This window comes from Salvelinus alpinus, chromosome 26, assembly GCF_045679555.1.
Source record: "Salvelinus alpinus chromosome 26, SLU_Salpinus.1, whole genome shotgun sequence".
NCBI classification, from domain to species: Eukaryota; Metazoa; Chordata; class Actinopteri; order Salmoniformes; family Salmonidae; genus Salvelinus; species Salvelinus alpinus.
The window spans coordinates 25,923,958-25,947,031 of NC_092111.1; the positions used below are offsets into that span (position 1 = coordinate 25,923,958).

The 23,074-nt window shown below is 43.6% G+C and overlaps 1 protein-coding gene across 1 annotated transcript in view; it reads left to right on the forward strand.

Annotated features, from left to right (window-relative positions):
* gmpr (guanosine monophosphate reductase) overlaps positions 1-9,667 on the forward strand; it is a 22,345-nt gene extending 12,678 nt beyond the window's left edge. Inside the window, exons 5-9 of the mRNA XM_071368512.1 lie at positions 1,041-1,122; positions 1,406-1,512; positions 2,007-2,049; positions 2,394-2,553; positions 9,077-9,667. Of these exons, the coding sequence (XP_071224613.1) occupies positions 1,041-1,122; positions 1,406-1,512; positions 2,007-2,049; positions 2,394-2,553; positions 9,077-9,257 (573 nt within the window). The 3' untranslated portion in view covers positions 9,258-9,667. The remainder of the gene's footprint in view (positions 1-1,040; positions 1,123-1,405; positions 1,513-2,006; positions 2,050-2,393; positions 2,554-9,076) is intronic.
* Positions 9,668-23,074: the final 13,407 nt, after the last annotated feature.

The window sequence follows — 23,074 nt, forward strand, 5'->3', positions numbered from 1 at the left end:
AAGGTCATGGAGGGTGTGAGGTTGTACCTTCTAAAAGGTCATGGAGGGTGTGAGGTTGTACCTTCTAAAAGGTCATGGAGGGTGAGGTTGTACCTTCTAAAAGGTCATGGAAGGTGTGAGGTTGTACCTTCTAAAAGGTCATGGAGGGTGAGGTTGTACCTTCTAAAAGGTCATGGAAGGTGTGAGGTTGTACCTTCTAAAAGGTCATGGAGGGTGTGAGGTTGTACCTTCTAAAAGGTCATGGAGGGTGTGAGGTTGTTCCTTCTAAAAGGTCATGGAGGGTGTGAGGTTGTACCTTCTAAAAGGTCATGGAGGGTGTGAGGTTGTTCCTTCTAAAAGGTCATGGAGGGTGAGGTTGTACCTTCTAAAAGGTCATGGAAGGTGAGGTTGTTCCTTCTAAAAGGTCATGGAGGGTGAGGTTGTACCTTCTAAAAGGTCATGGAGGGTGTGAGGTTGTTCCTTCTAAAAGGTCATGGAGGGTGTGAGGTTGTACCTTCTAAAAGGTCATGGAGGGTGAGGTTGTACCTTCTAAAAGGTCATGGAGGGTGTGAGGTTGTACCTTCTAAAAGGTCATGGAGGGTGAGGTTGTTCCTTCTAAAAGGTCATGGAGGGTGTGAGGTTGTTCCTTCTAAAAGGTCATGGAGGGTGTGAGGTTGTTCCTTCTAAAAGGTCATGGAGGGTGTGAGGTTGTACCTTCTAAAAGGTCATGGAGGGTGAGGTTGTACCTTCTAAAAGGTCATGGAGGGTGAGATGTTCCTTCTAAAAGGTCATGGAGGGTGAGGTTGTTCCTTCTAAAAGGTCATGGAGGGTATGAGGTTGTACCTTAGTCTGTTTAACAAGACAGAAATGTCCTAATAATTACTATTATCTAACCTGGAGGCCTGTGTCTCTTTATTTTCCCTGTGTGTGTGTGTGTGTGTGTGTGTGTGTGTGTGTGTGTGTGTGTGTGTGTGTGTGTGTGTGTGTGTGTGTGTGTGCGTGCGTGCGTGCGTGCGTGCGTGCGTGCGTGCGTGCGTGCGTGTGTGTACGTGCGTGCGCAGGCTGGCAACGTGGTAACAGGGGAGATGGTGGAGGAGCTCATTCTCTCTGGCGCTGACATCATCAAAGTGGGCATCGGGCCAGGTGGGTTCTTCAGTTTAAGTGTTCCCCCTGGCAAGGTGGGTGCATGAATCTAAGTGTTCCCGGAGGCAAGGAGACTGTCCACATCTGTTCCATCTCTACACACACGCCAATCTACCTAACTGCTTCGGGCAACAAACAAAGACATTCAATAAATCCTCTAATGCAGCATAAAGGGATGTTGTAATGACCGGGGTGAGGAATTACAATAGACTATATTATGGTGTTGTATTAATGAACTTCTTTGATATGTAACAGTAATAATGAATAACGTCTCTATTGACAGGCTCAGTGTGCACCACCCGTATCAAGACCGGGGTGGGCTACCCTCAGCTCAGCGCTGTTATCGAGTGTGCAGACTCCGCCCACGGCCTCAAGGGACATATTATCTCAGTGAGACCCCCCCTTTGAATACACACACTAGACTGTAGATATGCTATCCAGTTGTTTGAGTCATCTCAAAATTAAGTTGTCTTGGGGTTGGGTCAGGGACTGACAAAGTATTGGATGACAAGTTGTTTGAGGCATTTCTCTATTTGTTAGTAATACAGAAGCAGCCATGACAAACACATTTTGGTGCGATAATTTCTGTAGCAACGTGTTACCTCTAGAGGGCGGTATTAGTCTTAAAATGGAAAGAAGCAAACATTTTTATTTTATCTTTATTTAACTAGTCAAGTCAGTTAAGAACAAATTCTTATTTACAATGATGGCCTAGGAACAGTGGGTTAACTGCCTTGTTCAGGTCAGAATGACAGATATTTACCTCGATCTAGCAACCTTTCGGTTACTGGCCCAACGCTCTAACCATTATTGAAATTGCAAAGTGATGACCACATTAAAATCTAAAAGCTGGACAACTCCAACAATGTCTTTCTCTTCCACAGGATGGTGGCTGCAGTTGCCCAGGCGACGTGGCTAAAGCTTTCGGTATGTGGACCCCCTAACACACGTGTCAAACACATTCCACCAGAGGGCCGAGTGTCTGCAGGTTTTCGTTCCTCCCTTGTACTTGATTGATGAATTAAGGTCACTGATTAGTAAGGAACTCCCCTCACCTGGTTGTCTAGGTCTTAATTGGAAGGAAAAAACAAAAACCAGCAGACCCTATCCTAACAGAACCACCTGACTTCATAACTGCCGTTCGTACATTGAGCGTGAATGGTCGTTAGACTGTATTAACAGCAGGGCCTTGTTCAACGAGGAGACACCATTTTGAACTAGCTGATCTTGTCCATGGCTGGTTGCTGATTGGCTTCCATCCTCATCCACAGGTGCAGGGGCTGACTTTGTGATGATGGGGGGCATGCTGGCGGGACACGACCAGTGTCTGGGTGAGGTCGTCCAGAAGGATGGCAAGAAGGTCAAGCTGTTCTATGGGATGAGCTCCGACACCGCCATGAAGAAATACGTAGGGGGAGTGGCCGAGTACAGGTGAGACACAGTCACCTACCAACCACTATCAGTCAATATGGGCAAGAGCATGCTAAATGACCTGTTGAATGTTACTGTGAGGGGGCCTGCTAAATGACCTGTTGAATGTTACTGTGAGGGGGCCTGCTAAATGACCTGTTGAATGTTACTGTGAGGGGGCCTGCTAAATGACCTTTTGGATGTAACTGTGAGGGGGCCTGCTAAATGACCTGTTGAATGTTACTGTGAGGGGGCCTGTCAAATGACCTGTTGGATGTAACTGTGAGGGGGCCTGCTAAATGACCTGTTGAATGTTACTGTGAGGGGGCCTGCTAAATGACCTGTTGGATGTAACTGTGAGGGGGCCTGCTAAATGACCTGTTGGATGTAACTGTGAGGGGGCCTGCTAAATGACCTGTTGAATGTTACTGTGAGGGGGCCTGCTAAATGACCTGTTGGATGTAACTGTGAGGGGGCCTGCTAAATGACCTGTTGGATGTAACTGTGAGGGGGCCTGCTAAATGACCTGTTGAATGTTACTGTGAGGGGGCCTGCTAAATGATCTATTCAATGTTAATGTGAGTGGGCCTGTCAAATTACCTGTTGGATGTAACTGTGAGGGGCCCCTAAATGACCTGTTGGATGTAACTGTGAGGGGGCCTGTCAAATGACCTGTTGAATGTTACTGTGAGGGGGCCTGCTAAATGACCCGTTGAATATTACTGTGAGGGGGCCTGCTAAATGACCTGTTGGATGTAACTGTGAGGGGGCCTGCTAAATGACCTGTTGGATGTAACTGTGAGTGGGCCTGCTAAATGACCTGTTGGATGTAACTGTGAGGGGGCCTGCTAAATGACCTGTTGAATGTTACTGTGAGGGGGCCTGCTAAATGACCTGTTGGATGTAACTGTGAGGGGGCCTGCTAAATGACCTGTTGGATGTAACTGTGAGGGGGCCTGCTAAATGACCTGTTGAATGTTACTGTGAGGGGGCCTGCTAAATGATCTATTCAATGTTAATGTGAGTGGCCTGTGAAATGACCTGTTGGATGTAACTGTGAGGGGCCCCTAAATGACCTGTTGGATGTAACTGTGAGGGGACCTGTCAAATGACCTGTTGGATGTAACTGTGAGGGGGCCTGCTAAATGACCTGTTGAATGTTACTGTGAGGGGGCCTGCTAAATGACCCGTTGAATATTACTGTGAGGGGGACTGCTAAATGACCTGTTGGATGTAACTGTGAGGGGGCCTGCTAAATGACCTGTTGGATGTAACTGTGAGGGGGCCTGCTAAATGACCTGTTGGATGTAACTGTGAGGGGGCCTGCTAAATGACCTGTTGGATGTTACTGTGAGGGGGGCCTGCTAAATGACCTGTTGAATGTTACTGTGAGGGGGCCTGCTAAATGACCTGTTGGATGTAACTGTGAGGGGGCCTGCTAAATGACCTGTTGGATGTTACTGTGAGGGGGGCCTGCTAAATGACCTGTTGGATGTAACTGTGAGGGGGCCTGCTAAATGACCTGTTGGATGTTACTGTGAGGGGGCCTGCTAAATGACCTGTTGGATGTAACTGTGAGGGGTCTGCTAAATGACCTGTTGGATGTAACTGTGAGGGGGCCTGCTAAATGACCTGTTGGATGTTACTGTGAGGGGGGCCTGCTAAATGATCTGTTGGATGTAACTGTGAGGGGGCCTGCTAAATGACCTGTTGGATGTTACTGTGAGGGGGGCCTGCTAAATGACCTGTTGGATGTAACTGTGAGGGGGCCTGCTAAATGACCTGTTGGATGTAACTGTGAGGGGGCCTGCTAAATGACCTGTTGAATGTTACTGTGAGGGGGCCTGCTAAATGACCTGTTGGATGTAACTGTGAGGGGGCCTGCTAAATGACCTGTTGAATGTTACTGTGAGGGGGCCTGCTAAATGACCTGTTGAATGTTACTGTGAGGGGGCCTGCTAAATGACCTGTTGAATGTTACTGTGAGGGGGCCTGCTAAATGATCTATTCAATGTTAATGTGAGTGGGCCCCTAAATGACCTGTTGAATGTTACTGTGAGGGGGCCTGCTAAATGACCTGTTGAAAGTAACTGTGAGGGGCCCATAAATGACCTGTTGGATGTAACTGTGAGGGGGCCTGCTAAATGACCTGTTGGATGTAACTGTGAGGGGGCCTGATAAATGATCTATTGAATGTTAATGTGATGGGGCCCCTAAATGACCTGTTGAATGTTACTGTGAGGGGGCCTGCCAAAAATCTATTGAATGTTAATGTGAGGGGGCCTGATAAATGACCTGTTGAATGTTACTGTGAGGGGGCCTGCTAAATGACCTGTTGGATGTAACTGTGAGGGGCCCCTAAATGACCTGTTGGATGTAACTGTGAGGGGGCCTGCTAAATGACCTGTTGGATGTAACTGTGAGGGGGCCTGCTAAATGACCTGTTGGATGTAACTGTGAGGGGGCCTGCTAAATGACCTGTTGGATGTTACTGTGAGGGGGGCCTGCTAAATGACCTGTTGAATGTTACTGTGAGGGGGCCTGCTAAATGACCCGTTGAATATTACTGTGAGGGGGCCTGCTAAATGACCTGTTGGATGTAACTGTGAGGGGGCCTGCTAAATGACCTGTTGGATGTTACTGTGAGGGGGGCCTGCTAAATGACCTGTTGGATGTAACTGTGAGGGGGCCTGCTAAATGACCTGTTGGATGTTACTGTGAGGGGGCCTGCTAAATGACCTGTTGGATGTAACTGTGAGGGGGCCTGCTAAATGACCTGTTGGATGTAACTGTGAGGGGGCCTGCTAAATGACCTGTTGGATGTTACTGTGAGGGGGGCCTGCTAAATGACCTGTTGGATGTAACTGTGAGGGGGCCTGCTAAATGACCTGTTGGATGTTACTGTGAGGGGGGCCTGCTAAATGACCTGTTGGATGTAACTGTGAGGGGGCCTGCTAAATTACCTGTTGGATGTAACTGTGAGGGGGCCTGCTAAATGACCTGTTGAATGTTACTGTGAGGGGGCCTGCTAAATGACCTGTTGGATGTAACTGTGAGGGGGCCTGCTAAATGACCTGTTGAATGTTACTGTGAGGGGGCCTGATAAATGACCTGTTGGATGTACAGTGAGGGAAAAAAGTATTTGATCCCCTGCTGATTTTTTACGTTTGCCCACTGACAAAGAAATGATCAGTCTATAACTTTAATGGTAGGTTTATTTGAACAGTGAGAGACAGAATATCAACAAAAAAATCCAGAAAAACGCATGTCAAAAATGTTATTAATTGATTTGCATTTTAATGAGGGAAATAAGTATTTGACCCCTCTGCAAAACATGACTTAGTACTTGGTGGCAAAACCCTTGTTGGCATTCACAGAGGTCAGACGTTTCTTGTAGTTGGCCACCAGGTTTGCACACATCTCAGGAGGGATTTTGTCCCACTCCTCTTTGCAGATCTTCTTCAAGTCATTAAGGTTTCGAGGCTGACGTTTGGCAACTCAAACCTTCAGCTCCCTCCACAGATTTTCTATGGGATTAAGGTCTGGAGACTGGCTAGGCCACTCCAGGACCTTAATGTGCTTCTTCTTGAGCCACTCCTTTGTTGCCTTGGCCGTGTGTTTTGGGTCATTGTCATGCTGGAATACCCATCCACGACCCATTTTCAATACCCTGGCTGAGGGAAGGAGGTTTTCACCCAAGATTTGACGGTACATGGCCCCGTCCATCGTCCCTTTGATGCGGTGAAGTTGTCCTGTCCCTTTAGCAGAAAAACACCCCCAAAGCATAATGTTTCCACCTCCATGTTTGACGGTGGGGATGGTTTCTTGGGGTCATAGGCAGCATTCCTCCTCCTCCAAACACGGCAAGTTGGGTTGATGCCAAAGAACTCAATTTTGGTCTCATCTGACCACAACACGTTCACCCAGTTGTCCTCTGAATCATTCAGATGTTCATTGGCAAACTTCAGACGGGCATGTATATGTGCTTTCTTGAGCAGGGGGACCTTGCGGGCGCTGCAGGATTTCAGTCCTTCACGGCATAGTGTGTTACCAATTGTTTTCTTGATGACTATGGTCCCAGCTGCCTTGAGATCATTGACAAGATCCTCCTGTGTAGTTCTGGGCTGATTCCTCACCGTTCTCATGATCATTGCAACTCCACGAGGTGAGATCTTGCATGGAGCCCCAGGCTGAGGGAGATTGACAGTTCTTTTGTGTTTCTTCCATTTGCGAATAATCACAGAAACTGTTGTCACCTTCTCACCAAGCTGCTTGGCGATGGTCTTGTAGCCCATTCCAGCCTTGTGTAGGTCTACAATCTTGTCCCTGACATCCTTGGAGAGCTCTTTGGTCTTGGCCATGGTGGAGAGTTTGGAATCTGATTGATTGATTGCTTCTGTGGACAAGTGTCTTTTATATAGGTAAGAAACTGAGATTAGGAGCACTCCCTTTAAGAGTGTGCTCCTAATCTCCGTTCGTTACCTGTATGAAAGACACCTGGGAGCCAGAAATCTTTTTGATTGAGAAGGGGTCAAATACTTATTTCCCCCATTAAAATGCAAATCAATTTATAACATTTTTGACATGCATTTTTCTGGATATTTTTGTTGTTATTCTGTCTCTCACTGTTCAAATAAACCTACCATTAAAATTATAGACTGATAATTTCTTTGTCAGTGGGCAAACGTACAAAATCAGCAGGGGATCAAATACTTTTTTCCCTCACTGTAACTGTGAGGGGGCCTGCTAAATGACCTGTTGGATGTAACTGTGAGGGGGCCTGCTAAATGACCTGTTGGATGTTACTGTGAGGGGGGCCTGCTAAATGACCTGTTGAATGTTACTGTGAGGGGGCCTGCTAAATGACCTGTTGAATGTTACTGTGAGGTGCCCATAAATGACCTGTTGGATGTAACTGTGAGGGGGCCTGCTAAATGACCTGTTGGATGTAACTGTGAGGGGGCCTGATAAATGATCTATTGAATGTTAATGTGATGGTGCCCCTAAATGACCTGTTGAATGTTACTGTGAGGGGGCCTGCTAAATGATCTATTGAATGTTAATTAGAGGGGGCCTGATAAATGACCTGTTGAATGTTACTGTGAGGGGGCCTGCTAAATGACCTGTTGGATGTAACTGTGAGGGGCCCCTAAATGACCTGTTGGATGTAACTGTGAGGGGGCCTGCTAAATGACCTGTTGGATGTAACTGTGAGGGGGCCTGCTAAATGACCTGTTGGATGTAACTGTGAGGGGGCCTGCTAAATGACCTGTTGGATGTTACTGTGAGGGGGGCCTGCTAAATGACCTGTTGAATGTTACTGTGAGGGGGCCTGCTAAATGACCCGTTGAATATTACTGTGAGGGGGCCTGCTAAATGACCTGTTGGATGTAACTGTGAGGGGGCCTGCTAAATGACCTGTTGGATGTTACTGTGAGGGGGGCCTGCTAAATGACCTGTTGGATGTAACTGTGAGGGGGCCTGCTAAATGACCTGTTGGATGTTACTGTGAGGGGGCCTGCTAAATGACCTGTTGGATGTAACTGTGAGGGGTCTGCTAAATGACCTGTTGGATGTAACTGTGAGGGGGCCTGCTAAATGACCTGTTGGATGTTACTGTGAGGGGGGCCTGCTAAATGACCTGTTGGATGTAACTGTGAGGGGGCCTGCTAAATGACCTGTTGGATGTTACTGTGAGGGGGGCCTGCTAAATGACCTGTTGTATGTAACTGTGAGGGGGCCTGCTAAATGACCTGTTGGATGTAACTGTGAGGGGGCCTGCTAAATGACCTGTTGAATGTTACTGTGAGGGGGCCTGCTAAATGACCTGTTGGATGTAACTGTGAGGGGGCCTGCTAAATGACCTGTTGAATGTTACTGTGAGGGGGCCTGATAAATGACCTGTTGGATGTAACTGTGAGGGGGCCTGCTAAATGACCTGTTGGATGTAACTGTGAGGGGGGCCTGCTAAATGACCTGTTGAATGTTACTGTGAGGGGGCCTGCTAAATGACCTGTTGAATGTTACTGTGAGGGGGCCTGCTCAATGATCTATTCAATGTTAATGTGAGTGGGCCCCTAAATGACCTGTTGAATGTTACTGTGAGGGGGCCTGCTAAATGACCTGTTGAAAGTAACTGTGAGGGGCCCATAAATGACCTGTTGGATGTAACTGTGAGGGGGCCTGCTAAATGACCTGTTGGATGTAACTGTGAGGGGGCCTGATAAATGATCTATTGAATGTTAATGTGATGGGGCAGATGGAGAATTAGTACTTAGAAGATTGAACTTGTTGATGTGAAGTTGCATGGTATCTTCATTGTTTTGTGTATAATACCCAGTGAAATACATTTATTTTACCCACCTTTGTTATTCAAAATCCAACTGCTGCTACCAATGTGATGTAAAAGGCAAAGTTTAAGTGTCCTCTGAATAAAAATGATTTGTAATCATGATCAGTAACATCACCATGATGTTGCTTGAACATTGTCTCAGCGTTATCAGATATACTGAGTTGGTGCTGATGTTCTCCTCTCCCTCTGCAGGGCGTCAGAGGGTAGGACGGTGGAAGTTCCTTACAGAGGAGATGTAGAGAACACCATCAGAGATATCCTAGGGGGCCTCCGCTCCACCTGTACCTACGTAGGAGCTGCCAAACTGAAGGAGCTCAGTCGCAGAACCACCTTTATCAGAGTCACACAGCAGGCCAGCACCATGTTCCACTAATCACACACGAACAGGAAAACACGCACACCTACCGCCATCACTACAAATGTGTTTCTCTCTGGACCTCTGTTGTAACATGCTCTGCATATTTGGTTATTATGTAAAATTGTGAGTAATATTATCAGAACATGATTTAAAACATTCAGTCTGCTCTGCAGAAATAAAATATGCAAGAGCCTGTTAGGGTTGCTTGAAACCTTACTACTCTGTCCATACTCAGTGGATATTACTTAGATATTGCAATAACTGCATGCTGGCTTTGAGTGCTTTACATGACGATTCCCTCTCTAGACTGATAATATTAAAGGTGCAATGCAGCCGTTTTTATCTCAATATCAAATCATTTCTGGGTAACAATGAAGTTCCTCACTGTGATTGTTTTCAATTAAAGTGGTCAAAAAGAAACAAAATAGCTTCTTAGCATACATTTTTTTTGCTAGGACTTGTCTGGGAGTGGTCTGAGTAGGGAGGTGAAAACTGAAAACTAGCTGTTATTGGCAGACAGGTTTGTAACTCTCTTTCTTATCGGTCTATTAAGTAATTTACTGCCTGGTGATAGGCAGGCCAAAACTCTATGCCACCAAAACAGGTGGTCTTTTCAAGCAGCTCTTACACCAAAAGGGCATTATCATAATTGTCACAATTTCACAGTATTATTCCTATCTCATAGTGTGGAAAAAAATATAAAACACAGGAAACGCACGTTTTTTTGATGGCACTTGGCCTTTAACTTTATGAAGCCATTGCTGAATGTAATGTTAGGATGTGTTGTACTTTATAGTAGCTCTTAATGTGTCTGACTAAATAAGATCAGGCTTCAGCACAGTGAGAGGGTTAATACGGTGTGGTAGTGTCTGCTTTTCTCTGCTTTCTGTGTGACTGTGAAAGTGCTCTGGGTGTGGCGGGAAGAGAAGGGAAGCACCATCAGGGCAGTGGAATGTCAGGAATGCTGGGTTAACTAACTGCGGGGCTGTGGACTCACTCGCTGTACTACACTGCTGTTGGGTTAACTTACTACATCGCTGTACTACACTGCTGTTGGGTTAACTTACTACATCGCTGTACTACACTGCTGTTGGGTTAACTTACTACATCGCTGTACTACACTGCTGTTGGGTTAACTTACTACATCGCTGTATTACACTGCTGTTGGGTTAACTTACTACATCGCTGTACTACACTGCTGTTGGGTTAACTTACTACATCACTGTACTACACTGCTGTTGGGTTAACTTACTACATCGCTGTACTACACTGCTGTTGGGTTAACTTACTACATCGCTGTACTACACTGCTGTTGGGTTAACTTACTACATCACTGTACTACACTGCTGTTGGGTTAACTTACTACATCGCTGTACTACACTGCTGTTGGGTTAACTTACTACATCGCTGTATTACACTGCTGTTGGGTTAACTTACTACATCACTGTACTACACTGCTGTTGGGTTAACTTACTACATCGCTGTACTACACTGCTGTTGGGTTAACTTACTACATCGCTGTATTACACTGCTGTTGGGTTAACTTACTACATCACTGTACTACACTGCTGTTGGGTTAACTTACTACATCGCTGTACTACACTGCTGTTGGGTTAACTTACTACATCGCTGTATTACACTGCTGTTGGGTTAACTTACTACATCACTGTACTACACTGCTGTTGGGTTAACTTACTACATCGCTGTACTACACTGCTGTTGGGTTAACTTACTACATCGCTGTATTACACTGCTGTTGGGTTAACTTACTACATCACTGTACTACACTGCTGTTGGGTTAACTTACTACATCGCTGTATTACACTGCTGTTGGGTTAACTTACTACATCACTGTACTACACTGCTGTTGGGTTAACTTACTACATCGCTGTATTACACTGCTGTTGGGTTAACTTACTACATCGCTGTATTACACTGCTGTTGGGTTAACTTACTACATCGCTGTATTACACTGCTGTTGGGTTAACTTACTACATCGCTGTATTACACTGCCGTTGGGTTAACTTACTACATCGCTGTACTACACTGCTGTTGGGTTAACTTACTACATCGCTGTATTACACTGCTGTTGGGTTAACTTACTACATCGCTGTACTACACTGCTGTTGGGTTAACTTACTACATCGCTGTATTACACTGCTGTTGGGTTAACTTACTACATCACTGTACTACACTGCTGTTGGGTTAACTTACTACATCGCTGTATTACACTGCTGTTGGGTTAACTTACTACATCGCTGTATTACACTGCTGTTGGGTTAACTTACTACATCGCTGTATTACACTGCTGTTGGGTTAACTTACTACATCGCTGTATTACACTGCCGTTGGGTTAACTTACTACATCGCTGTATTACACTGCCGTTGGGTTAACTTACTACATCGCTGTATTACACTGCCGTTGGGTTAACTTACTACATCGCTGTATTACACTGCTGTTGGGTTAACTTACTACATCGCTGTATTACACTGCCGTTGGGTTAACTTACTACATCGCTGTATTACACTGCTGTTGGGTTAACTTACTACATCGCTGTATTACACTGCTGTTGGGTTAACTTACTACATCGCTGTATTACACTGCTGTTGGGTTAACTTACTACATCGCTGTATTACTGTACTGGAACGTTCAAGGATTAAACATTACTGTAAAACAAACATACTGTAGCCTTCCTGCTGTAATCGTAATGGAGTTCCCAAAAAGGATTTGAGAGGCCTTTGTCGTGAGTAAATGTGAACATATCTGGATTAAGATCTGTTGTGTTTGTTCAGCTGTTGAAACTGTGGAACACTGCATACAGGTAATAAGCATTGATATGTGCAGTAGTCAATGTCTTTATTTTTCATATTAAGGATAATAGCCACAGAAGAATGTTGTTTGTGATAGATTCAGACTCAGTTCAATTGCAAGCATGTACACGTGCACAGGGTCTCGATATGTATCCATACGAACACACTACTTACAATGCAAGCCCAATACGTTGCTACATTCTAAGTAGTAGTCTATGCTAGTGGCTATAGTGGAACACAGCCAGCCATGAATGGCGAGTCTGGCCTGGTTGTAGTCAGCAGACATAGTAACAGCCCTGATCTGTTTTCAGTGCAGTCCTCTACACTGACACATACTCAAATGAATGAGCCCAGGTCTAATGCATCATGATACTCCAGACAGCCACGTCTGTCTGTCTGTCTGTCTGTCTGCTTACACCCACAGCCCATTAACGAGCTACTTTACAGTACACCGTGTACCTATGACTCTCTGGAAGAACATATCTGTACACGCACAGAGAACATGCAGTGAGTAGATGTGTAGATATTTGCCTGTGTGTATGTGTGTGACGGGTGGATATGTGTGTGTGTGTATGTGTGCCTGTGTCGGGTAAGTGTGTGTGTGTTTGTGTGCGCATGTGTGTGCCTGGCGCATGGGTGTGTGTGTTGGTAGAATTACAATGAGTCAGCCAAGGTTACATAGTTTGAATGTGAAATGGAAGGCCCCCCTTTGATGAGAAACATCTAGCTACGTGTTTGTTGGATGTAGAGGATAATGGTAATTACATGTTTGTTGGATGTAGAGGATAATGGTAATTACATGTTTGTTGGATGTAGAGGATAATGGTAATTACATGTTTGTTGGATGTAGAGGATAATGGTAATTACATGTTTGTTGGATGTAGAGGATAATGGTAATTACATGTTTGTTGGATGTAGAGGATAATGGTAATTACATGTTTGTTGGATGTAGAGGATAATGGTAATTACATGTTTGTTGGATGTAGAGGATAATGGTAATTACATGTTTGTTGGATGTAGAGGATAATGGTAATTACATGTTTGTTGGATGTAGAGGATAATGGTAATTACATGTTTGTTGGATGTAGAGGATAATGGTAATTACATGTTTGTTGGATGTAGAGGATAATGGTAATTACATGTTTGTTGGATGTAGAGGATAATGGTAATTACATGTTTGTTGGATGTAGAGGATAATGGTAATTACATGTTTGTTGGATGTAGAGGATAATGGTAATTACATGTTTGTTGGATGTAGAGGATAATGGTAATTACATGTTTGTTGGATGTAGAGGATAATGGTAATTACATGTTTGTTGGATGTAGAGGATAATGGTAATTACATGTTTGTTGGATGTAGAGGATAATGGTAATTACATGTTTGCTGGCAGTAGAGCACTATTTCCACAGAACCTCTGCAGATAAAACAAGCCACAGATGTGTTGTCTACTGTACTGTAGATTCCTCTCATAGTTACTGAAGTATGCATCTGGAAACGAGTGCCACAGAATTAGTTTTGGCTAGCAAACCAGCTAAATGCTAACTGTAATCAAAAGGCCGGAACTTGCATTGGCACTGTTATTTTATTAGTTTGTGTATACTGAAACAATACACTGGAACTGGTATACAGACATTTTATTTTTTAACAAATTTGTTCACAAATATTGTTTTATTATTCGTAATAATAATGAAATTAATTCTAACTAGAAAACCTGCAAGCACCATCAAAGAAAATAACCATAAAATCCAAGAAACTTGAGACTTGAGTGTATCCTACAAATAGACACACCACAATTAGAAAATAGAATTTCAATTGTAACCTTTTTTAAATTAGTAATTTTTTTTATATATAAAAAGCTAGTGCAAGTACAATATTTTACACAAATTACAGAGTATGCACTCATATGATAACAAAACAAAAGAAGAAAGGTTTTCTCTTTTCCCCGATACCAGCTCCTAACTATCTAAAGCCTGTACGCACTTTGTGTGGTTTCATATTTTACTGAGTAAGGTACAAACCATTTTCCCCTCTCCAAAGACCTCCACTTGATACAGGCCAGAATCTTCCGTGTCCACATCATGGACATACAATACCTAGATTTGGCTCAACATACTTTCACATTGTCACTTTCTAACATGGCTCCTGCAATATTCCATATACAATTTACAATATTCTCAAAAAAATACCTTGATTTAAACATATTATCTTTGGGGCCCTGAGTTTCTCATGAATATGTGATCTGACCAGAGTTTTTCCTTTTCAAAGTCACATGGTCAGGGAAAACTCAAACCCCTAGTCATCTTGTCTGACTCTTCCAATATGCAATATGAACATATAGTTCACATATACAGTACCAGTGAAAAGTTTGGACACACCTACTCATTCAAGGGTTTTTCTTTATTTATACTAGATTCTACATTGTAGAATAATAGTTAAGACATGAAAACTATGAAATAACACATATGGAATCATGTAGTAACCAAAAAAGTGCTAAACAAATCAAAATATAGCCACCCTTTGTCTTGATGACAGCTTTGCACACTCTTGGCATAGAAAATAGTAAACATAAAGTAAAACCCTTCAATGAGTAGGTGTGTCCTAACTTTTGACTGGTACTGTAGGTCCAACCATTATTATCACACTGTGGCCAATCTAGTTTCTTCATCTATGCCTTTTTCTGCCCAGTATCAAGTGAGAAGAAACATAAAAATATACTCCACGTCCTCCCCAATGGAGGAATTAATCTCATTACGACAACATCCTCAACACCTGTATACTAGGCCCTGGGACTAGAGCTCTGTCCAACATCCTCAACACCTGTATACTAGGCCCTGGGACTAGAGCTCTGTCCAACATCCTCAACACCTGTATACTAGGCCCTGGGACTAGAGCTTTGTCCAACATCCTCAACACCTGTATACTAGGCCCTGGGACTAGAGCTCTGTCCAACATCCCCATTAGCACACTATTTAGAATGAAGCAAAGTATTGGGCATGTATCCTTAGTGGTATGCTAGTATTGACATGGGAACAAAGCCTAGCTACTACTGCAATGTCTTAACATACATTAGACCACTCCTTCCATTGGAATGACCTCTGTGGCTTCTTCCTAGCCCAAAGGCCAGCAGATGGAGACATTGAGTCAGTTTCATCTTACCGTCCAAACGCATTGTATACAGCCGGCAATAAATTACTATCCCTCGTTGACCGGTTCGTACTTGAAACATTCTCAATTCAGGCTGCAGAGGCTTCGGTATCCTCTTTAACTTTATTTAATGGCGGGAAAAAGGGGGTAAATATACATACCATTTTCAACCACAATGCTTGAGTGGCTAAATGCTAATCCTGGATGTTGTGTCGTGTTCAGCCAATCAAGTTGAAACTATCAAAACAGGGTGCTGCATTAGCAGCATTGCATTAGTGGAAACCAAGACTGTTCTCAGGGCAGACCTGGTTGTAGCTAGATGTGTTTGAGTCGAGTCAGGGACAATTTTTCCATTTTAGCTAACCCTAACCCTTTTCCTAACCTTAACTTAATTATCCTAACCTGCCACGTTAATTCTCCTAACCTGCTACATATGTTCTCGTAACCTGCTACGAAAAGTCACTTCTGCTAGTCAAAACCGGCAGACCCGCCCTGAGAACAGCGTTGGTTTCCACTAATGCGATAAAGTGCTGCGTAATGTTAGGGGGGGGGGACTGCTTCCTGCAACCTGATTGGCTGAACGTGATACACAACATCCGGGACTAGTGTTTAGTCACTCTAGTGGTGTAAAATGGTTCGCATATTTCCCCCTTCCACCTAATAAAGTTAAAGAGGAAACCGAAGCCTCTGCAGCCTGAATGGAGAATGTTTTAGGTACGAACCAGTCCACGAGGGATACTAATGTATTGTCGGCTGCATACAATGCGTTTGGACAGTAAGATGAAAATGACTCAATGTCGCTATCTGCCGGCCTTCTTCCTGTATCCTCGTACAATACAATCTGTTTACCTGTTTTGATTCGATCAACAAAATGAACTGGGGGAAAATACACATGAAAAACAACAACAACAGCAAAAAGAACCAGGAGGTTGGAAATGCGTGCATAACAAGTTGTAATGAACACCCATTGTTTTCTCTCCCCCTCAACACCAGTTAAGAGTTGACACTGTCCAACAGGGGAGTAGTAGGGAGTAGTGTGGTGTCATGTCACTGGGCAGACACTAGGGGGAGCTCCTGTTTCTACCGTTCCAGAACTCACCGATACAAACTCACCTCTTTGTTTTTATTTTAGCCCCTTTTATCAAACATTGTCAGTTAGGTTGAGGAGTGGGGAAGTAGGGGCTTTGTATTTTTGTGTGAAATATTATATTACAGAAGTACAATATCTTGTAGAGCATTCATTGGCAGCATTTAAAAAAATCATAGGACATTTATTTGCCCATTTCTTTAAGATATTTCAAGTCTTCTTTTCTTCTTTTCTTAAGAGGTGTGTTCTTACAGATCTCAAATACATACACTGACAGTTTGGATTGCTATAGAGGTCTGTGACAGACATGGGTTGGTGGTGATGGAGTACATCATCTATATAACATGAGTTGGTTGTTGGTTGGTTCTGATTGGCTCCGTCTCTCATCATGTCCAAGTTTGTCTTTGCCTGCCTTGCCAGTCCTTGTGTTGTGTCTCAGCTCTCTGTGTGACTTGCAGCCTGTAATGCGGATACCACTCTCCGCTTACGTCTCCACATATGTCCAGTTTGACCAGCAGCCAAACCAAAGGTCGACGGAGAGAGTCCAACTCCCAGACATGTCTTTAGCCACAAGGCTGTGTGTTCTGACCAGTAGACAACATTTACTGGACCCCAGCTGACAGAAGACCCTTTTCTGGGCTTCAGAGTGTGTAGGGGTCAAAGGTGGGAAGTCAGAGAGCACAGAACAGGCCGTATCTCTGAGTAAGTGAGTGTCTGTCAGCTGGTCGTTATAGATAGAGTGGGATAAAGATAGATGTGCTGAATGATGGGCCTTCACTGCAGGACCAGGACAACCGATGCCTCCTCACTAAACGTCCACACTAAGAGCACATAGCCATCTCCAGCATATAACAGTACAATAAGAATCCTAATCATAATAATCTATATAATAAATTATATTTATATATTTATTATATAAATATAATAACTAATTATAGTAATAACCCATATCGAACAGCCCACCAACATTAAATCGGGGGGGGGGGGGGCATGACGATGGCGACTTAACCATTTTGGTTAATGGGCGTATTGAAGTTTTCTATGCCTGAGTTGGTTATCCAGCGGTACGGACATTTATTGACAAGACGTCAAACAACAGTCAAGTTTCAACAAAGGAATCCTGATTGAATTCTGTTCAGTTTAAACACAAAATGGTGCCAAAACCATTCTCTTTTTTTTTGCCAAAAAATAAACAAAAATAAAACAACAACATGGCAATAAACAATAAAAACAACAACACATGCCTTTTCTTTTCAAAACGCTGAAGCTCACACCAACATTCATTATATTTGTCATTTGTGCAAGAAGTAATTAAGCAAATAAAAAAAAGACAACAAGGTCAGCTGTGTGTGCTCCTCCAATGAGGAGGCTTGTCACAAAGTCACATGAAACATTCCCCAAACAGACGTCCAATCACGTCTCCTGACAGAGTCGAGTGCTACAAAGGAGACTAAGACAAGGAAAAGGTCCTATTCCGAAAAGGTAGGTAAATAAAGAAAGCAAAAGTATTTTATACAATAGGACCAAACACAAAAAAAGAGGGTGCGTCCATGAGAAAAATACTTCCTGGTTATAATGTGGAACCAGGAAACCCGCCTAGCGTCTTAACTCGTTGGACCCAAGAACGTGCCGGACGCTAGGCGGGATGGAGCCAATAGAGTCTCTCTCTCTCTCTCTCTCTCTCTCTCTCTCTCTCTCTCTCTCTCTCTCTCTCTCTCTCTCTCTCTCTCTCTCTCTCTCTCTCTCTCTCTCTCTCTCTCTCTCTCTCTCTCTCTCTCTCTCTCTCTCTCTCTCTCTCTCTCTCTCTCTCTCTCTCTCTCTCTCTCTCTCTCTCTATATATATATATATAGAATGTTATACCTCTGGAAAGGCCTTGGTCTGAGATGAGGGTTTAGACTAGACCGTTCCTCTGGGTTTAGAAAGTGCTGAAACAGTATCAAGTCTACGCCGTTAGTCGGCTACTTTAAATGTGCATCTTTATTGGTTGGTTTTACAAAAGTGGTCCCCACTAATATATTAGGTTATAATAACTCTGTCATCTGTCTTTTCTCTCTGGACCTTATTGAGGGTTAGGGCTAGTGATCTCAAAGTCCATAGGAGAGAACACCACACACACGCACACGCAGGCACACACACACGCACATATACACACGCACACAGAAAATAAACAACATCATTATGAAAGGCTGGTGGGGACAACCTATCTCAAGTTTAAACAAAAAAGTGTACACACATATTTCCACATACCTGTATGTAACTAGCCTTAGGCAAACATGTCTCTCCACACTCTCACACAGCCATTGACATGATGCAGATGAACAACACACAGTAGAAACTGGACAGAGGCCAGGAGTACTAACACAGAGCACAAGTCTTTCTAAGGGAACAGGAATGTCCCCTTACTTCACCAGAGGCTGATAAACATTGTAAATCCACCTGAAAGCCAACAGCCCCAGGGCAGGGAGACTCTCTATGTCAACACTACATACATACCTCTTCCACTGACATCATGGTACTACCATGTCACCTGTCCTTCACCTCTCCCTCACAAAACCACAAACATCCCAAGAATGGCTCTCCAAGGACAAGCACAGTACACCTCTCCCTAGCCAGGCGCATGTCTCTGTCTTTCGATATCACTCATTACTATTTTTCTTCTTCTCTATCTTACATCACTCTCTGACTGACAGTTTTCCTGGACTGCAGAATGGAGAATGGTTTTGTGTATCTAGCTTCTTGACAGTCAGACTGTAAATGAACTTCTAGCTGGAGCGGTGACTGACAAAGCATTCCATTTACTGAGGTCAAAGACATACTTCTACATACCGGTAGGCGTGCGTATGCTGCCAGCTTGACACACAGGCAATATGCTCACTCAATTTCCATTCTTATCCACCCACTCTGCACTAAACCTTCCTGAGTTATAGAAATCTGTCTAGTGTGAGGCAAATGAAATTGAAGACAATTTAGGGGCACAGTAAAGGAGTACGGACAAAGACACGTACAGTACATGGTTAACAAACATCAGACAGGGACAATGCTACATACACTTGGCACAACAATGGGAGAGAAAAAAGTATAAACAAAGACAACTATTGCACATACTGTATGATTCCAAGGACAACGGGAATCATTATCCTGATAGATAAGAACTGGGACTACCTGAACTAGAAATAAAAAACACTAAATATAATTAAAATAACAATGTGTAATTGCCACAAGCTCTGCTGTCCCCTCCATCTAAATACTACTTTATTTTAACCTCACACAATTTTAGTACAACTTGGATACAACCTTATAACAAGCCACTATATTGTATTATACATTAGGCTAAATCTCCTGACTGCATTCCCCTTACTTTGAGTCCTGTCCTCTACTACCTACCTGTCATGCCCACTACGCCTCTCACCTCTCCAACTAACCTGACTGCTTTGATTGTAAAGCTGACCTAAGCAGACATTGCAGATCAGGTGAATGTGGATTCCTGTATGTGTGTGTGTGTGTGTGTGTGCGTGTGCGTGTGTGTGTTTATTTTGTTTACTCCTAAAACAAGAAAAACAAACTGTGGTGAATCTCTGGGTTCACATAACACTCATCTCAACACGCAAGCATCCCCACTGCAGCATGAACACTGTTACTTAATATGTCTCTAACAGAAAATAAAAAGTGAGTGTGTGTGTGGGAACTAGAGAGCAGAAGGAAACTGTGCTAGGGGGAAGAAAAAGGCAGTTGCACATGTAAGGCCAGGCCATTGATAGAAGGTAGCTAGCGGTTGCTGAGGGTAAACTAACTAACTGGTTGCTGAGGTTCTAGAGAGGGTATGACAGAGGCTGGCTGGCCATGGATTCCTGAACTAGGAGTCAGAGGTTAGAGGTCACTAGTGGGTGTAGCATCATGGGTACTGTAGTCCTTACTGGACAGTCTGTCACTGCATATGTGAAAATCTCCCTGAATTTTTTGAATGGCAGGCCGTGCAACTGCAACAACTTAATAGGAATTGAAAGTTGCTGAAATGACTAGGCTGGTATGTTAACGGCTGATTGAATTCTTTGAAGGGTGTATGTGAGCCTGTATGTGAGCCTGTATGTGAGCCTGTGTGTGAGCCTGTGTGTGTGCGTGTGTGTGTGCGTGTGTGTGTGCGTGTGTGTGTGCGTGTGTGTGTGCGTGTGTGTGTGTGTGTGTGTGTGTGTGTGTGTGTGTGTGTGTGTGCGCGCGTGTGTGTGCGCGTGTGTGTGTGTGTGTGTGTGTGTGTGTGTGTGTGTGTGTGTGTGTGTGTGTGTTTTTTTTGTGTGTGTGTGTGTGTGTGGAAGCAGCTCTTTATTTTGGTTCTAACAATGAGGGAGACGGTTTTTATTGCAGAGAGCTTCTAGGAGGAACGATTGACATGTTATAGCCAGCCAGAGAGAGAGATGAGAGGAAAGGCTTTTAACTAGTGCGCTCTCTAGAAACACAGCTTCACCCCCCCATCTGTGGCTGGCCATACAAGGGAGGTATGAGAGGAGGAGCACTCTAATGGGTTATAATGTATGCTTGTTGTCTGACTATTGCTATTGGAAAGCAGCCCACACACAACTGCCATGATGCTATGCATTTGCACTAGAAAACATTACCTGAAAGGGTTTGATTGGTGAATGGTGTGTGTGTCATTGTTTTGCTGTATTTTCCCATAATGAGAGTTTAGGAGGGGTAAGTCAGTCAGAACAATACTTAACTCAACCAGGGTCTCATTATGGTTCAATGTGTATGAATGCAAAACCATATACAGATTCCGTATCTTAAATTGAGCCAGTTTCACAGAGCAGGAAAATAATCCTGCAGCAACATCCTGCAGCAAATGATAATTTTTATGTAGATTATAATTAATAGATTGTTTTATAGGGGTTGATAAATGTTTCATCGGGGCAAATCAAGTCTGAAATTTGAAAGTGGAAATTACAAACGTAAGAAGCATTTTTAAACCTTGAATACACTACAAGTTAGAATTTCTTGCTGTGCAGGGATACTCCTGCAACAACAAGATGATCAAATTAAGATACGGCATCTGTATCTAATGGTTAAAATACCTGCTATTTTACCCAGTTTGGTGAAGCTCTAGAAGGAACAGTCATTAATATACCCATCATGCCCTTACACACACACACACACACACACACACACACACACACACACACACACACACACACACACACACACACACACACACACACACACACACACACACACACACACACACACACACACATTTTCATAAACTACCTTTAGAAGACATAATAAAACAATGTTATAAAAGAACAAATGAAGATGCACTGCCGTGGTGTTGATCTGAGAAACCCTGTTTTATTATAAAAAATAAAGCATTTTCAAATCTATACGGGGGTGTATACTCACTCACCATCACCCATCTGTCTTTATCCATCCATCCATCCAAGTCACACATCCATCCGTCCATCACTACGCCGACCACCCGCATCCATCCTCCTATTTCATCACAGTCCACGTAGGAGTTGTTCTTAACCACAGATCTAGGATCAGATTAGCCTACACCAGAGGAGGCTGGTGGGAGGAGATATAGGAGGACGGGCTCATTGGAATGGATGGAATGAAATATATGGAACAGTATCAAACATATGGAAACCACATGTTTGACTCCGTTCCAATATTCCAGCAATTACATTGAACCCGTCCTCCTATAGCTCATCCCACCAGCCTCCTCTGGCCTGCACCCACTCCTAACACTAACCATTAGCCGGATGAACTAAACATTTGAACCTAGAGCAGTAGTTAGAAGCAACTTCTACATACTTCTAGTTCTCTGCCACATCTTCTACCACCTAAACACACCTGAAAATCGCGGCCAATCAGAGAGCTCAACAGGTGTACCTGCTGGTGGCCCCGCCCCCATCTCCACAATGTCTCTCAACCAAACACGCAACAAGTGGGCGGGACTTGGACATGCCACAGGTGTGGTCCAATGAGGAGCAGAGAGCAATCAGCATGGATCACACTTGTTAAATAACTGCTACAATTCAGTAAAATGGGGTTTCAGTTCTGTGTGTGTGTGCAACCTAGCTGAAAACATAGTTGTGTCTGAAATGGCATCCTATTCCCTATATAGTGCACTACTTTTGGCCAGTGCACTATATAGAGAAAAGTATATTTTGAACACAGTCAAAAAGTAATGTCACCCAACTGACTACCTCTCCAGATGTGCAAATTGCAAGTTTCTCTTAAGTAGAACTCCAAAAACAGAAACACTGGACATTTTACATTGGATATATCATATTAAGTTATATGATATTTCTATACACATATCCAAACACACGTACACACACACACACACCAACAAACACACACTGCACAGAGCACTGAGACTAACTATCATCTTCGTCTGCTACTCAAATCTCTTGGCTTCTCTATATCATCAAGTGGAAATATCTATGCCACAAAAGTATTTGTATACATACTAAACGTATATCAACAAGTATGAAATACATACAATCCTCTCCTTTAGGAGAGTGCCTGTCTGTGTGGGTACTGTATTCCGTGTGTGTGTCCGTGTGTGTGCTCTTGTGAGTGTGTGTGCACTAACACATACCTGCATTCATGCACACTTGCATACGTACATTATGTATATGACGCCCTTCAGATATTCTGTGGCCAGAGCGTCTATAACTGTCTCTCAATCTCGTCCACAACATACCTGGACATTCCCACAGTTATTCCCATTCTTTACCATTCTTCTTCTGGATTTCTGGATTTCCTTGACAAGGCAGTTACGTGTCGAAAAG